The 17,484-nt window shown below is 46.9% G+C and overlaps 1 protein-coding gene across 5 annotated transcripts in view; it reads right to left on the reverse strand.

Moving 5' to 3' along the window:
- The window catches only part of Znf236 (zinc finger protein 236), a 134,113-nt gene that overhangs the window by 103,442 nt on the left and 13,187 nt on the right, over positions 1–17,484 (reverse strand). For all 5 annotated transcript variants that reach the window (XM_045142551.1, XM_045142550.1, XM_045142553.1 and 2 more), the window contains exons 2-4: positions 17,131–17,273; positions 13,912–14,076; positions 2,790–2,968 (exon numbers count right to left, since the gene is read on the reverse strand). In XM_045142551.1, coding sequence (XP_044998486.1) covers positions 2,790–2,968; positions 13,912–14,076; positions 17,131–17,273 — 487 coding nt within the window. The remainder of the gene's footprint in view (positions 1–2,789; positions 2,969–13,911; positions 14,077–17,130; positions 17,274–17,484) is intronic.

The following is a 17,484-nucleotide window of genomic DNA, read 5'->3' on the forward strand; positions in this document are numbered from 1 at the left end:
TCGAGAGAGAAAGAAAGAGACAGAGAGAAACAAACTTTTTTTTCCTTTTTTTTTTTTCAAGGTAGGGTCTCACTCTAGCTCAGGCTGACCTGGAATGCACTATGTATCATGAGGATGGCCTTGAACTCACAACGATCCTCCTACCTCTGCCTCCCAAGTGCTGGAATTAAAGGTGTGCACCACCACGCCCAGCTCAAAACAAAGTTTTTTTAAGGCACACCAGTGATTGGGGGAAGAGGTGGAAACTCTCTTCTAGACCAGGCTTCCTCGTCTAGTGAAGCAGAGACTCATGTAGGTACAAGTTCTACGACACGACAGCAAGTCCATGCTCTCTACAGTCTCCTTGCTTTCAGAACATGAACACTGACAACCTCCAAACTGCTACCTCCCTCCACAAGGCAAACAGCTAACTCTCAATTTGGCCTCTCTAGCAGCTGTCTATCCAGCAGCTCTTAACACACTCCACAGAGCCCTGAACCATTCTAACCTGTTGCCTGTGAGATCAGGAAATGGAAAGTCCCAGTTATCCAGGTTTAAAACTTAGAGATCATATGAGATTCCTCAAATCCATCTTAAAAAGCCTCTGGTTTCGCTTAGAAACATCTTAATATGATCCATCACTCAACTCCCAGCACCATTACTACCATAGGACAGCAATGCCTTGCTACAGCACCTCGTTTTGTGCTTTTTTTTCCCCTGAGGCAGGGTCTCACAACATCCCAGGCTGGCCTAGAATTCACTCTAGCTCCAGTATGTCCTAAACTCACAGCGATCCTTCTGCTGTAATCCCGAGTGCTGGAACTAAAGGCATGTGTCACCAAGCCCAGCTTCTCAGCACCTCTTTACCTGGGGGTCTTCTGCTGCCCTCCTGCCCACAGAGCAGCTATGGCAACATCAGCCCACACTCTTCCTCCTCCTGAGCCATTCGATGAGACAGTCTCACTAGGTAACCTAGGCTGGCCTGGAACCCACCATTCTCCTGCCTCCAACTCCTGGATTCTAGGAGCACAAACACGCACCATGATGTCCTTTCTGATTCTCAGCTAGAAGCCTCCAAGCTCTGCCTCAGCCACTTACTGCCTAGTGCTCTTCAAATGCCTTCCTCAGGAAGGCAGCCCTCATCAGTCTCTAGCTGCAAGTGCAGCCCTCACTGTGCCACTCATGTGTCCTACTAAATGACAGCTCCCCACACACAGTTCATCAGGTTTGCCCTTAACCGACACATTTCCATCCATGTCTGAACCCTAACGTGTATTGAGAACATACATGTATTTTGAATGTAAAACCCATGGAAACAGGCAGGTGTGGGGATTGTCACCTATAATCCCAGCACTCAGTAGGTAGAGTCAGGAGGATGGCAAGTTCAAGGTCAGCCTAGACTACATAGGAAGACCCTGTCTCAAAAAATGAATAAAACAATGGTGTATCAGGCAGGTACTGCAGAGTCAACAATAGGTAAAATGAACAGGAAAGACAAGAGGTGGGAACCGCATGCTCAGCCCACATGTCTAAACTGCAGCGTCTTAGGAGAGAAGACATACTCCAGTGTTTGTACATTGCACACGCTTTGGGAATTAAGCAATGTGTTAAAAACACACTAGCTCTTGGAATGGTATCAGGCTAAACTGATAAACAGCTAAAACAAGTACTGGTGCTGTCTTTTATAGTCTACAGCAGAAATCAGGTCAATGACAGGTATGGAGGTGCATACCTGTAATTTTGGTATTCTGGAAGCTGAGGCAGAAGGACTGTCATGAGTTTGGAGCCATTTTAGGCTACACAAGGAGACTGTCTCCAAAATAAACCAGAAATCAGTTCAATGAGTGATAACTGATGACTATCATCAGCAAACTGAAATAAAATAGCCAACAGCCAAGAAGAACTCTTTTACTTCTTTTTTTTTTTTTTTTTTTTTTTTTTGGTTTTTCGAGGTAGGGTTTCACTCTGGCCCAGGCTGACCTGGAATCTACTATGTAGTCTCAGGGTGGCCTCGAACTTATGGCGATCCTCCTACCTCTGCCTCCCGAGTGCTGGGATTAAAGGCGTGCGCCACCGCGCCCGGTTCTTTTACTTCTTTTAATTGAGAAACAAAATAAACCAGAAAGATATGTGAGCAAGGATAGGTAAAACATGAGAATGTGAAAAAACACATTGTTTGGCCAGGAATAGATGTAGGTAGTCCTCCAAATGTCAATGTGGAAGTTAATGGGTCTGAACTCTAAACCCAATCTTAAACCTAATTTACAACACAAACTCCTGACACACCAGCTGTGAAACTCATGAACGTTACCTGGTCACTAATCAAGGTTTTCTTTCCCCACTTCTATAGAAGGGGACATACACACACATTGACCTGATGGGCTGTTGGTAATGAGCATATGGATTCTACTTATGCATGTTTGTGAACATGCTAAGAACAGGACTGGACCCACAGGAATTCACACCCAGACCACAACATATGACAGGGGCTAACAGGCCCTTGTGGGCCAACTTTACGTGCTGTGCAGCCTGCCCACAAAACAAAGCACACTGCTGTGTGCTTCAGCTTTCACACTCTGTATTACTAGTTAAGTGTTTCTACCTCATGGCCTGGCACTTCCATCCACCCTGCACTGACCTGCCCTGTGGACTTGGACTTGAGCATATTAGGAACGACAGTGTGACACCAGACCCAATCAGCTGTGCGCTTACATCCACTGGCTCTTCCTTCTACAGCACCGAGCATTTGAATTGATCACATCCTCCGTGTCCTCCAGCGGATTTCTACTGAGATCCAGGAATGACCGTACCTAACTTTACAGTGAGTCTTCATGTGCTCCTTCAGCTCTGGCGTGCTCTCAAACTCCTTCTTACAGGCCTTGCAGGTGTGGACCCGGGTGCCGGCCAGCTCCTGCCGGTGCTCCTCCATGTGAATGGCCAGCTGGCTCTGCAACGTGAACTCATCCCCACACTCAGAGCAGATGAGGTTCTGGAAGAGGAACATTTCCAACACAGCTCCTTAAAAGAACCAGGACAGGAACAGTGCTCTATGATACAAATGGTACCTCCTCCGGCACCAGCATCACCTTTCCTCTCAGACATAGCACTGTGTCCAAACTGGACTGTACAGAAATCATTCCTTTTCTAGAGGACTGGATAAAGGAAGAGAGGACAATATGATTTGCAATGTGAATGCTGCATCAAAGGTTATTGAGCACATGGAAACTGGTCTACCTTTCACAAAACCTTCTAAGAAACAATGACCTCAGCACCAGAAATGAGTCAGGAGAGAACTGAAGGTGAGAGTATGGTGGAAAGAATACCACCAGGTGATTCAAAAGGTACCACAGTGCTGAGAAGTGACAGTGGAGTGTGGCACTGAGACATCTCTATCACACCCTGCAAGGCTCAGGATCCACTGCAGATGAGGTGGTGGGAAGAACATAAGAGCCAAAGAAAGGGAAGGATCGCTTATAATGCATTCTTCCAGACACAAAATGGCTTTGATAATCATGACCTCACAGCGCCTGACACTACCCACACAAGACCTGCATAATAGGAGGAGAAGAGGATGATATCAAAATAGAAAAGAGACTAATTGGAAAGAAGAAGGGATTCAGTGGAAAGTGGATTTGGGAGGAGGAAAGTGGGGGTGGCTGATAGGAATTATCATGGTTTATTGTCTATACTTACAAAGAGTGGGGGCTGGAGAGACTGCTCAGTGGTTAAAGCTCTTGCCTGCAAAGCCTAAGAGCCCAAGTTCAATTCCTTAGTATCCACATAAATCCAGATGCACAAAGTGGCACATGTGTCTGGAGTTTGTTTGCTGTGGCTAGAAGCCCTGGCATACTCATTCTTTCTCTCCTCTCTCAAATAAATAAATAAAAATATTTAACAAAAAATAATTTTTTTTAATTTTTATTAGCATTTTCCATGATTATAATAATTTTTTTAATATTTAAAGAGCCAGCCGTGGTGGTACATGCCTTTAATCCCAGCACTTAGGAGGCTGAGGTAGGAGGACTGCCATTGAGTTCAAGACTACCCTGAAAGTACATAGTAAATTCCAGGTCAGCCTAGGCTACAGTGAGACCCTACCTCAGAAAAAGGAAAAAAAATAGTTTAAAGCTGAGCATGGTGGCATACACCTTTAATCCCAGCCATTGGGAGGCAGAGGTAGGAGGACTGCCGTGAGTTTGAGGCCACCCTGAGACTTAACCTGAGCTAGAGTGAGACCCTACCTCAAAAAACCAAAAAAGAAAAGGAAAAATAAAGAAAAAATTTAAAGAGAGGCTAGAGAGATGGCTCAGCTGGTTAATGGCACTTGCTTTAAAACCTAGTGGAGATTCCTCAATATCCATGTAAAGCCAGATGCACAAAGTGGCACATGCATGTGAGATTTGTTTGCAGTGGCAGGAGGTCCTCGTGTGCCCATACTCTCTGTGTCTGTTTCTCTCAAACCAATCAATAAGAAAATAAAAATATTTTTTATGTTTTTATTACTTATTTATTTATTTGACAGAGAAAGAGGGAGAGTGAGAGAGAGAATGGGCGCACCAGGGCCTCCAGGCACTGCAAACAAACTCCACACATGTGCCCTATTGTGCATCTGGCAAACCTGGGTCCTTTGGCTTTGCAGACTTAACTACTAAACCATCCTTCCAGCCCAATAAAAATACTTTTTTTAATTTAATTTGCCCAGGCATGGTGGTGCACACCTTTAATCCCAGCACTTAGGAGGCAGAGGCAGAAGTTACTCCTGTTCATTCTGATTAGATGGTGCTGGGCTAGCCTCGCTGGACAGGGCAGGGCTGCATGAACCTGCACGTGTGACTCCAGGCCTCCACAGCACAGGGTACCACCCACTCTTCGTAAGGGCAAAATCAAGTGAAATGAGGCAGACATGACAGAGAGACCAGGACAGAACAACAACCATTCTCACCCATTCTCTACACAGCAACAATCACAGCTCACTCACTGGTCCACACAGCAGCAGTCGTTCTCACTCTCTGTCCACACGGCAGCCGTCGTTCTCACTCACTGTCCACACAGCAACAATCGTTCTCACTCACTGTCCACACGGCAGCCGTCGTTCTCACTCACTGGTCCACACGGCAGCAATCGCTCTCACTCACTGTCCACACGGCAGCCGTCGTTCTCACTCACTGTCCACACGGCAGCCGTCGTTCTCACTCACTGTCCACACGGCAGCCGTCGTTCTCACTCACTGTCCACACGGCAGCCGTCGTTCTCACTCACTGTCCACACGGCAGCCGTCGTTCTCACTCACTGTCCACACGGCAGCCGTCGTTCTCACTCACTGTCCACACGGCAGCCGTCGTTCTCACTCACTGGTCCACACGGCAGCCGTCGTTCTCACTCACTGGTCCACACGGCAGCCGTCGTTCTCACTCACTGTCCACACGGCAGCCGTCGTTCTCACTCACTGTCCACACGGCAGCCGTCGTTCTCACTCACTGTCCACACGGCAACCGTCGTTCTCACTCACTGGTCCACACGGCAGCAATCGCTCTCACTCACTGTCCACACGGCAGCCGTCGTTCTCACTCACTGGTCCACACGGCAGCCGTCGTTCTCACTCACTGTCCACACGGCAGCCGTCGTTCTCACTCACTGTCCACACGACAACCGTCGTTCTCACTCACTGTCCACACGGCAACCGTCGTTCTCACTCACTGGTCCACACGGCAGCAATCGCTCTCACTCACTGTCCACACGGCAGCCGTCGTTCTCACTCACTGTCCACACGGCAGCCGTCGTTCTCACTCACTGTCCACACGGCAGCCGTCGTTCTCACTCACTGTCCACACGGCAGCCGTCGTTCTCACTCACTGTCCACACGACAACCGTCGTTCTCACTCACTGTCCACACGGCAACCGTCGTTCTCACTCACTGGTCCACACGGCAGCCGTCGTTCTCACTCACTGTCCACACGGCAGCCGTCGTTCTCACTCACTGTCCACACACGGCAGCCGTCGTTCTCACTCACTGTCCACACGGCAGCCGTCGTTCTCACTCACTGTCCACACGGCAGCCGTCGTTCTCACTCACTGTCCACACGGCAGCCGTCGTTCTCACTCACTGTCCACACGGCAGCCGTCGTTCTCACTCACTGTCCACACGGCAGCCGTCGTTCTCACTCACTGGTCCACACGGCAGCCGTCGTTCTCACTCACTGTCCACACGGCAGCCGTCGTTCTCACTCACTGTCCACACGGCAGCCGTCGTTCTCACTCACTGTCCACACGGCAGCCGTCGTTCTCACTCACGGTCCACACGGCAGCCGTCGTTCTCACTCACTGTCCACACGGCAGCCGTCGTTCTCACTCACTGGTCCACACGGCAGCCGTCGTTCTCACTCACTGTCCACACGGCAGCCGTCGTTCTCACTCACTGTCCACACGGCAGCCGTCGTTCTCACTCACTGTCCACACGGCAGCCGTCGTTCTCACTCACTGTCCACACGGCAGCCGTCGTTCTCACTCACTGTCCACACGGCAGCCGTCGTTCTCACTCACTGTCCACACGGCAGCCGTCGTTCTCACTCACTGTCCACACGGCAGCCGTCGTTCTCACTCACTGTCCACACGGCAGCCGTCGTTCTCACTCACTGTCCACACGGCAGCCGTCGTTCTCACTCACTGTCCACACGGCAGCCGTCGTTCTCACTCACTGTCCACACGGCAGCCGTCGTTCTCACTCACTGTCCACACGGCAGCCGTCGTTCTCACTCACTGTCCACACGGCAGCCGTCGTTCTCACTCACTGTCCACACGGCAGCCGTCGTTCTCACTCACTGTCCACACGGCAGCCGTCGTTCTCACTCACTGTCCACACGGCAGCCGTCGTTCTCACTCACTGGTCCACACGGCAGCCGTCGTTCTCACTCACTGTCCACACGGCAGCCGTCGTTCTCACTCACTGGTCCACACGGCAACCGTCGTTCTCACTCACTGTCCACACGGCAGCCGTCGTTCTCACTCACTGTCCACACTGCAACCGTCGTTCTCACTCACTGTCCACACGGCAACCGTCGTTCTCACTCACTGTCCACACGGCAGCCGTCGTTCTCACTCACTGTCCACACGGCAGCCGTCGTTCTCACTCACTGTCCACACGGCAGCCGTCGTTCTCACTCACTGGTCCACACGGCAGCCGTCGTTCTCACTCACTGTCCACACGGCAGCCGTCGTTCTCACTCACTGTCCACACGGCAGCCGTCGTTCTCACTCACTGTCCACACGGCAGCCGTCGTTCTCACTCACTGTCCACACGGCAGCCGTCGTTCTCACTCACTGTCCACACGGCAGCCGTCGTTCTCACTCACTGTCCACACGGCAGCCGTCGTTCTCACTCACTGTCCACACGGCAGCCGTCGTTCTCACTCACTGTCCACACGGCAGCCGTCGTTCTCACTCACTGTCCACACGGCAGCCGTCGTTCTCACTCACTGTCCACACGGCAGCCGTCGTTCTCACTCACTGTCCACACGGCAGCCGTCGTTCTCACTCACTGTCCACACGGCAGCCGTCGTTCTCACTCACTGTCCACAAGGCAACCGTCGTTCTCACTCACTGTCCACATGGCAACCGTCGTTCTCACTCACTGTCCACACAGCAACTGTCGTTCTCACTCACTGTCCACACGACAACCGTCGTTCTCACTCATTGTCCACACGGCAACAACCCATTCTCACTCATTGTCCACACAGCAACAATCATTCTCACTCACTTGTCCACAGAACAACAACCATTCTCACTCACTTGTCCCCCAAATGGTCAGATGCATGTATCTTGGGGCAACTGCATGGAAATTATCCCCACATTGTGAGATATGGGTGAAAGCGCTGGCTTCTGCACAACTTGCCCCGTGGCGGCAAGAGGAGCACCACCAGATCCTGGGCTTACAAGGGGAGAACATTTTGTCCACCCTGAGACTAGGGACTTTGTGAAGCAAATTCTATGGAAAAGGGATCTGAGAAGCACCACCAGGGCCAGAGCCAAGACCTGCAGCCACTGTCCCTCTGTTAGGACCCTTGTCTCGCTCCTCCTCATCCCAGGTGCTTAAAGAGTCTGAGGTGAAACACTCTCCTGCTCAGTGACTGTGCTGGGACAGCAGCACTTCCCCTCTGAGCATCCTCCATGTTAGTGGCAGAGAGGCCAGCAGAGAACATGGGGGAACCACCACACTTTCATCAGCCCATCCTGCTGCAGATGTGCCAGCTCTCAAGAACCAGTGTGTGCCAGATGTTCAGGTTATTCTCCACCCCATCCCAGCATCCCTGGAACACCTTCACCAGGCTCGAGCACAAAAACACTTGTCTTAGAAGTTCCTCAACCCCAATAAACAGCACTGTCCCAATGACCCCACATTGCAAGAGACCACTCTCCCTCTGTCTCTGTGGACCCCAGATGGTGTTCCATGCACCAACTACCCCAATCTGCCCCACAGAACACTGCTCCCCATTCATCAGCACAGGGCCCATCCCACATCAGTGTTTGCTGCCATACAGCCATCCTGTGAACCAGTGGGTTCGAAAGCATGTGGAGCACACATCTGTTGTTTCCCAAACACCCTAGAGTATCCCTTAAGGGTAAACTTCAGTAATTAAGTGAATTTCAAAGAAATATTTGGAAGTGGTATAGAGCTATAGTTTTCTTCCCCAGTTTGAGATGCATTCTGATAAGAGTACTAATCTCTAGATTTAAGACTATTAATCTCCATAGATTATTGTACAGTATGGAAAAACTAGTTTACAGTGTCCGGAAAATACAAACCCAAAAACATGGAGTATCTTATACTAAAATGTGAATTATACCTCCTAAGTACATATGTTAATATGCTTCAAGGCTATTTTTTAATCAGTTTATATACAACAAGAATGTCTGTTTTATGAGTAACTTTGGCTAGAGAGATGGCTTAGCAGTTAAGGCATTTGCCAACAAAGCCTAAGAACCCAGATTTGATTCCTCAGGACCCATGTAAGCCAGATGCACAAGGTGGCGCATGCATCTCGAGTTTGCAGTGGCTGGAGACCCTGGCATGCCCATTCTCTCTTTCTTTTTCTTTGTTTCTCAAATAAGTAAATAAAAATAAAATGGAAAGAAATGGGGGAAAATGTAGCTTTTAACTGCTGCAAGCCCTCCTGTAATCTAAGGTGACCCCAGGAGCATTCTGAATGACACTCCCATCTACAGCTATACAACCCTGAACATGTGCCATTCCCAAGGCTTTGGTGATGTCACAACCACAGAATAGGACCCCAGAAATTGGGAGTTAACAGTGAGCACTATGAACTCCACTTTGAGGCACCATCTGGAAAAGCATCTGAAAATGTGTAGAAGGGTCAATATGATAAAGGAAAGATTTTGGAAATAATTTTTAAAAACCCAAAGACTTTTGGAAATGTCGAATGACTAGAATATTTCTTTCCAGTCACAGAGAAAAGCAACTAAAGAACAGTAGGACAAAGAACAGGGAAAGCTCTGTTCTGTGAACTGAAGGAAGTACACTTGGGATGGTGATGTGGCTCAGTTCAAAGAGGGCTTGCTTAGCATGCCCAAAGCCTTGCGTTCAATGAGCACTCAGCAAACAGAAACAGGAGAATCACAAGTTTAAAACCCTCAGCAACATATCAAGTTTGAGACCAGTCTGGCAAACTAAGACCTTAAGACCTTCACCAAAAAAAAAAAAAGCAGAGCGTGGTGGTACACACCTTTAATCCCAGCACTCAAGAGGCAGAGAAAGGAGGATCACTGTGAGTTCAAGGCCACCCTGAGACTACATAGTGAGTTCCAGGTCCGCCTGAACTAGTGAGATCCTACCTCAAAAACCAAAAAAAAAAGGTGGGGGTGGGTTAGAGTGTGCCCATATTGATAGAAAACCATCTCTCTTCTTTTATGTCACCTGGGGTTGAGAACTCCCAGAACATGAAGGGTCAGCAAAACTCACCTTCACCCAATCATCTCATTCCTGCAGAGTATTAACACACCAGGCACTTCACCTCATGGCCTAGACTGCATGGTCTGTCATCAACTCAATCTTACCAGTGTCCCCTCTACTCAGAAACCCTCCCTCAGCACAGAACTTCTTCCCACCCGCCCACGCTGCCTAGTATTAGACAGTCTGTGCACTTGGCCTAACTTGGATTCTGCTCCAATTTCCAAAACAGCTTCCCACACTGCCAAGGCATTTGACAGGGGTTAAGGCCAGTTAAGCATTTTAAGAACAAAGCATTAAGAATGTCACTGGCCTGGAAATCACTCTGTAGTCTCAGGGTGGCCTTGAACTCATGGTAATCCTCCTACCTCTGCCTCCCGGGTGCTGGGATTAAAGGCATGCGCCACCACGGTGGGATGTTTGTTTTTTACTTACCTCTTTTTTCCAGAGTGGCCGGCCTATTTTCCCGCCACATGTAGTCACTCAACACAACACTTGTTAGATGAAGTTATATATGACTCAAACCACAAAAGATATGGGGAAAAAAAAAAAAAAAGAATGTCACTGGGCATAGTGGTACACACCTTTAATCCCAGAACTCAGGAGGCAGAAGTAGGAGGATCACCATGAGTTAAAGGCTATCTTGAGACTATACAGTGAATTCCATGTCAGCCTGGGTTAGAGAGAGACCCTACCATGAAAAAAATCAAAAAAGGGGGGAGGGGCTGAAGGGATGGCTTAGCAGTTAAGACATTTGCCTGCACAGTCAAAGGACCCAGGTTCAATTCCCCAGGATCCACATTAGCCAGATGCACAAGGGGATGCATGCATCTGGAGTTCATTTGCAGTGGCTGGAGGCCCTGGTGTGCCCTTCCTCTCCCTCTCCCCCCCCCCCACTTTCTCTGTCAAATAAGTAAATAAATAAATATAAAATATTTTAACAACAAAAAAAAGAATGCTTATGTTAGCTGAGCCTAATCTTAGCTATTCAGGAGGCTAAAGGCCTGTCTGGGTCACAGAATGAATCCAAGGTCAACCTTGAAAACTTATGAGATCTTTCCTCAAGCCAGGTGCGGTGACACACACCTTTAATCCCAGCACTTGGGAGGTAGAGGTAGGAGGATCTCCAAGAGTTCAAGGCCACCCTGAGACTACATAGTGAATTCCAGGACAGCCTGAGCTAGAGTGAAACTCTACCTCAAAAAAACTAAAAAAGGGGTGGAGAGATGGCTTAGTGGCTAAGCGCTTGCCTGTGAAGCCTAACCCAGGTCCCACGTTAGCCAGATGCACAAGGGGGTACATGCGTCTGGAGTTCGTTTGGCCTGGTGCAACTGTTCTCTATCTGCCTGCCTCTTTCTCTCTCTTTCTGTCTGTTGCTCTCAAATAAATAAATAAACAAAAAAAATTTAAGAGACAGAGATCTTGTCTCAAAAAAAATTTTTTTTCAGAGTGAAACCCTGCTTCAAAAAAAAAAATTTAAGGAGGGTTAGGGTTGGGATATAGTTCAGTGATAGAGCATTCGCTAAGCATCCATGAGACCCTAGATTCAATCTTCAGTGCTAGAGAAGAAGAGAGAGAATGTGTTAACAATAACTTCTTATTGTAAGCATCTTTTCACATTTACTCTTCCTTCACAAGTGAGTTAAGCCAATGACCCTGCTCAACTGAACAGCCTCTCTTCTGGCCCCTGGTCAGACTATCACTATGGCAACTGAATACCTCACAGATGCCGTGAGGAAGCCATGCTCCAAGTACAAGGAACACTTCAGGCATAGATGCTGGTCACAGCTTCTACTTCAGCCAGTCTTCCTCCATCTCCTCCAACACAATTATTCCACACAAACTGCACCAGCTGTGTAAAATGCCACTCTAAGCAAGACAAGCTTGGTAACTAATCAGGGGTGTCCAATCTTTCGACATTGCCACATGACCTTATCATCTAGAAAAACCACACACACACACACACACACACACACACAGCCTGATGGCGGCAAGGCTGTAGAGATGGCTCAGTGGTTAAGGGGCTTGCTTACAAAGCCTTACAACCTGAGTTCAATTCCCCAGTATGTACAGCTAGATGCAAAAAGTGGTGCATGTATCTAGATTTTGTTTGCAGCAGGAGACCCTGGTCCATCCATACTCACTTTCTGCCTCTGTGCCTGTCTGTCTCTGTCTCTCTGTCTCTCAAATAAATAAACAAACAAAATATCTGCATTCTATCCCTCTCTATCTGCTTCTTTCTCATTCTATCTTAAATAGACAAATAAATAAATTTTAAAAACATTAAAAAAAAGGGGGGGGCTGGAGCCGGGCATGGTGGTGCATGCCTTTAATCCCAGCACTCAGGAGGCAGAGGTAGGAGGATTGCTATGAGTTCGAGGCCAGCCTGAGACAACATAGTGAATTACAGGTCAGCCTGAGCTAGAGTGAGACCCTACCTTGAAAAAAAAAAAAAAAGGCTGGAGAAATGGCTTAGTAGTTAATGTGCTTGCCTGCAAAGTCTAAGGATCCAGGTTCAATTCCTCAGTACCCATATAAGCCAGATGCACAAGGTGGCACATGTGTCTGGAGTTTGCTTGCAATAGCTAGAGGCTCTGGCATGGCCATTCTCTCCCTCTCTATATATCTGTGTCTTTCTCTACCTTAAATAAATAAATTAATAAAATATTTAAAATAAAATATCTGATTTTTTTTTTAAGTCTGATGGAGCTAGAGCGATTTCTCAGTGGTTAAAGATGCTTGCTTGCAAAGCCTTCGGATCGGGGTTCAATTCTCTAGTACCCATGTAAAGCCAGATGCACTAAGGGGTACATGTATCTTGAGTTCATTTGCAATAACAAGAGGCCCTGATGCACCCATTTTCTCTCTCATGGAGAAAAGACACCCAACATAGTCCTCTGGCTTTTATATACATGAGCAAGAGGTGTACTCATCTGCACACGCACGTACAAACACACATACCCCCCCCACACACACACACACAGACAAAAAGAAAAAAAGGCTGTAAGATTATAATGAATTCACCAATGTTATGACTATGGACACTTCTAAATTTGAACTGATGAGTAAAAAACGGTATAAATTAGCACAATGTTTACATATATAACACTATATATATGGGGGAGAAGGAGAGGGAGAGAAATAGAGAGACATGTACCATGGACTAGCTAAATCAAGCCATTAACCTTATAGACTACTTCACATGATTTTATTTTTTTGTTTTGGAGGCTGGAGAGATGGCTTAGCAGTTAAGGTGCTTGCCTGCAAAGCCTAACAACTCATGTTCAATTCCCTGGTACCCATGCAGAGCCCATTCTCTTTGTTTCACTTTTATCTCTCTGCTTGCAAATAAATAAAAATATTTTTATTCATTTGTTTCCAAATAAGAACCCTTTAAAATCTACTCTCAGTTGAGCATAGCAGTGCATGCCTTTTATCTCAGCACTTGGGAAGCTGAAGCAGAAGGTTTGGCATGACTCTGAGGTCCAGGCTAGCCTATAGTGAGACTCTGTCTTAAAAAATAAAAATAAGGGCTGGAGAGATGGCTTAGCGGTTAAGCGCTTGCCTGTGAAGCCTAAGGACCCCAGTTCGAGGCTCATTTCCCCAGGATTCATATTAGCCAGATGCACAAGGGGGCGCACGCGTCTGTGTTTGCAGTGGCTGGAAGCCCTGGAGCACCCATTCCCTCTCTATCTGCCTCTTTCTCTCCCTCTCTCTCTCTCTCTGTCACTTTCAAATAAATAAATAAAAATAACGTGAGTTCAAGACCACACTGAGACTACATAGTGAATTCTAGGTCAGCCTGGGCTAGAATGAGAACCTACCTGGAAAAACTAAAAAAAAGAAAATAAGTAAAAATAAAATTGTTAACTCTGAATTCAACACAGAAAGCTTTATAAACCAGTGTCTATCAAGTTCCTGGTCACATGTATCTTAACAAGCAGCTAAGAAAGCACATGTAAAATGATTACCTCTTCTTTCTCATGGAGCATAATATGCGCTTTGAGACTGGCCACTCGAGAGAACTTCTTGTTGCACACAGGACACACGGGGTCTTCTGCATTGTGGGTACATTTATGAAGCGTCAGATTGAACTCAACGTTAAATGTCTGGGGGCACTGATCACATCGGTGTGGCTATGTGAAAGAAAAGAAGGCACTGAAATACAATCATTCCACAGACGCCTGTTTAATACATGTGATTAAATATTACCAAGCACCATAATCCTCAGGTACTCTCTCTAGAGAGCATCTTCTGAGCCTGGAGTGGTAAGGCAGCCTGTAATTCCAGCTCTCGGAGATGGAAGCAGAAGAATCAGGTGTTCAGGGTCATCCTCAGCTACATAGCAAGTTCACAGCCAGCCTATGCTATGTGAGCCCTTGTCTCACTTGAGTCTCGCCAGGTTTGGTGGCACACATCTTTAATCTGAGCACTTGGCAAGCAGAGGTAGAAGGATGGCTGTGAGTTCAAGGCTAGCCTGAGACTACAGAGTGAGTTACAGGTCAGCATGGGCTACAGTGAAACCTACCTCTAAGAAAAAAAAAACTCTCGTCTCTTCTGGATCTGAGTCAATACATCCAAAAGACACATATAAAGCTGCTGACCGAGTCATTAAACACTTAGAAGATATCACCACGAGCAAAACCATTTCTTTTGGGGGCTGGGGAAATGGCTGAACAGTTAAAGGTCCTTGCTTACAAAGCCTGCCAACTCAGGATCAAATACTCAGCACTCACAGAAAGCTGATGTTGGATTGAAGAAGATGGCTTAGCGGTTAAAGGCATTTGCCTGCAAAGCCAAAGGACCCAGGTTCAATTCCCCAGGACCCATGTTAGCCAGATGCACAAGGGGGTGCACATGTCTGGAGTTCATCTGCAGTGGCTGAAGGCCCTGGCACACCCATTCTCTGTCTCTTTCTCTCTCCCCCTCCCTCACCTCCCTCCTCCCTCTTTCTCTGTCAAACAAACAAATATCCAAAGCTAGCTAGCTGTTGAGGACCAATGCAACTCCAACAATGGGAGGTAGAGCCAGGAAAATCCAAAGTCTGTAGGCCAGCTCCTCTGATGTTAGTTTACAGCATGTTAGTTTGCAGCTGCAAGAGACCCTGTCTCAGACAGTGGAGCACAAACATCTCAACGCTGCTCTCGACTTCCACATGCACACTGTGCACACACACCCATACATACACTAATTTTAAAGTATTCTTTTTCTTTTTTCTCTTGAGGGTCTTGAAATATGTAGCTAAGGCTGGCCTAAAACTGTTGCTCCTCCCACCTCAGCCTCTAAAGTATTTGTGTTACAGACATGTACCAAAACACCCAAACCAGGAGATAGTTCTAATGCAAAATGCTACATACAATAGTACCTAGTGATTGTCTCTATTAAAACAGATGCTGCTTGCCTAGCATGCACAAAGCCATGAGTTCAATCCCCAATACCTTCACAAAAAGAAAAAATATATAAATAAAACAGATGTGATACAAAGCCTGATGAGCCAGGTTGGATTCCCCAGGACCCACCCATGTAAAGCCGAAAAGCACAAAGTGGCGCATATGCCTGGAGTTCATTTGCAGTGGCAGGAGGCCCTGGCATGTTCATACTCACGTTCTCACGTTCTCAAATAAATTTCACATATGTAGTCTGTTTTGTTTTCTGAGGTAGGATCTCATGCTATCCCAGGCCCAGGCTGACCTGGAATTTATTATGTAGTCTCAGCTCATGGCGATCCTCCTACCTCTGCCTCCTGAGTATTGGGATTAAAGGTGTGTACCACCACACCAAACTCAAATAAAAAAAATTTAATATTTTAAAAATATTTGAGAAATTTTGACCCATTAAGTTGGACTTTTCCTCCTGTTTCTGATGAGCTCACTGTTGTAAATACAATCATTTCAACTAAAATAAATAACATGCAAAATTGTTCTCAATTCTAACTAAGTTGCTTCTTTCAATATGAAATCTCCCCTAAATGGAAGATATTCTCCCACTTACTTGCAGAAAGATAAAGCAATCACTGGTGTTTCTCTCTGAGGCACCAAGAATACCCTTTCCCTGAGACATGACCTGTGGCCACTTCCAACAGCACAGCCATATGGCAGCTGGTGAGGCCAGGGCTGTTCCTGCCTGTCTGCTGGGAGCAGAAGCTGACGCCGTCTGTCCCCCATGGCTCACCAGCTTACATCCTCCTAGCAAACTGAGGTCAGTAGTTGCTTTCAGTGCTACCGCCCAGACAGGGGCAAATGGTTCCACTTGGACATACCCAGAGGAGCACAGCATAAAAGAGAGCAGATCTCCACTTAAGAGTGCAGGCCTGGAAGGTGTAGCTCAGTAGTGGTGCACATCATAATGCCCTGGATTCGATCTCTAGCACCCCTCAAAAACAGGCAGTAACGGCCGGGCATGGTGGCACACACCTTTAATCCCAGCACTAGGAAGGCTGAAACAGGAGGACCACTGTGAGTTTAAGGCTACCCTGAGACTACATAGTGAATTCCAGGTCAGCCTGGACTAAATAAGGTGAGACCCTACCTTAAAGAAAAAAAAAAAAAAAACATACAGCCTGGGCTTCAGCAGGACCCTACCTCAAAAATCCAAAAACAACAAAAAAGAAAAGATAGTGTTGCTCCCTCCCGAAACAGGATGTAAAACTTCTAGAAGGCCATGAAGACAACATGAGGATAAAATGTCCTGCTGGAAAAAAGAATACTTCAAACACACCCCCAGTCACACAGGCAAACTGAAGCTACTAACGTCCTATTTTTGAAATATGTCTTTGTCCCTCATAAGTAACTCTTAATACAGACATTAACTAGGACCCACTCTTGAAATCATGCCAGCATTTTTATATACTAAATGCTCTACAATTTAGCAACCTAAGTTGTAAGAAAAACTGTGGATTTCATGTTGACTTGACGCCACCTCCAGCTTCAGAACCCGCAATGCTGACAGTCCCTCTGAAAATATATACCTGGGCTGGAGAGATGGCTCAGAGGTTAAGGTGCTTGCCTCCAAAGCCTAACAGAGTAGGGTTCAACCCCCCAGTGCCCATATCAAACCAGATGAAGAAAGTGGCACATGCATCTGGAGTTGGTTTGCAGCAGCTAGAAGCCCTGGTGTGCCCATTCTTTCTCTCTTTCTCATTCTCTTCCTCTCTCTCCTTACAAATAAATTTAAAAAGAGAAAACACCCACCTTGTCATTTTGCTCATGCTCCCTCATGTGGCGCTGAAACTGAGATTCTTTTGGAAAAGACAGCAGACAAATTTCACATTTGTGGAAGCTGGGGACTGGACAGTCATCGTCAAGGTTCTCCTCATTCAATGCCAAAAGGCCATCTATATAATTGCATAAGTACAGACAAAAAAAAAAAAAAAAAAACACAGGTATTAAGCAAGTCTCCTTACACAAAAAAAAAAAAAAAATCATTCAGCCATCTTTTAAAAATCAAACTTAGGAAAGGTTTGTAGGTGAAATTTGTTAAAAGTGAATTTGAGAACTAGGCATGGTGGTGTACACGTTTAGTCCCAGCACTAAAGGAAGATCACT

Source organism: Jaculus jaculus, chromosome 2, assembly GCF_020740685.1.
Source record: "Jaculus jaculus isolate mJacJac1 chromosome 2, mJacJac1.mat.Y.cur, whole genome shotgun sequence".
Classification (NCBI taxonomy): domain Eukaryota; kingdom Metazoa; phylum Chordata; class Mammalia; order Rodentia; family Dipodidae; genus Jaculus; species Jaculus jaculus.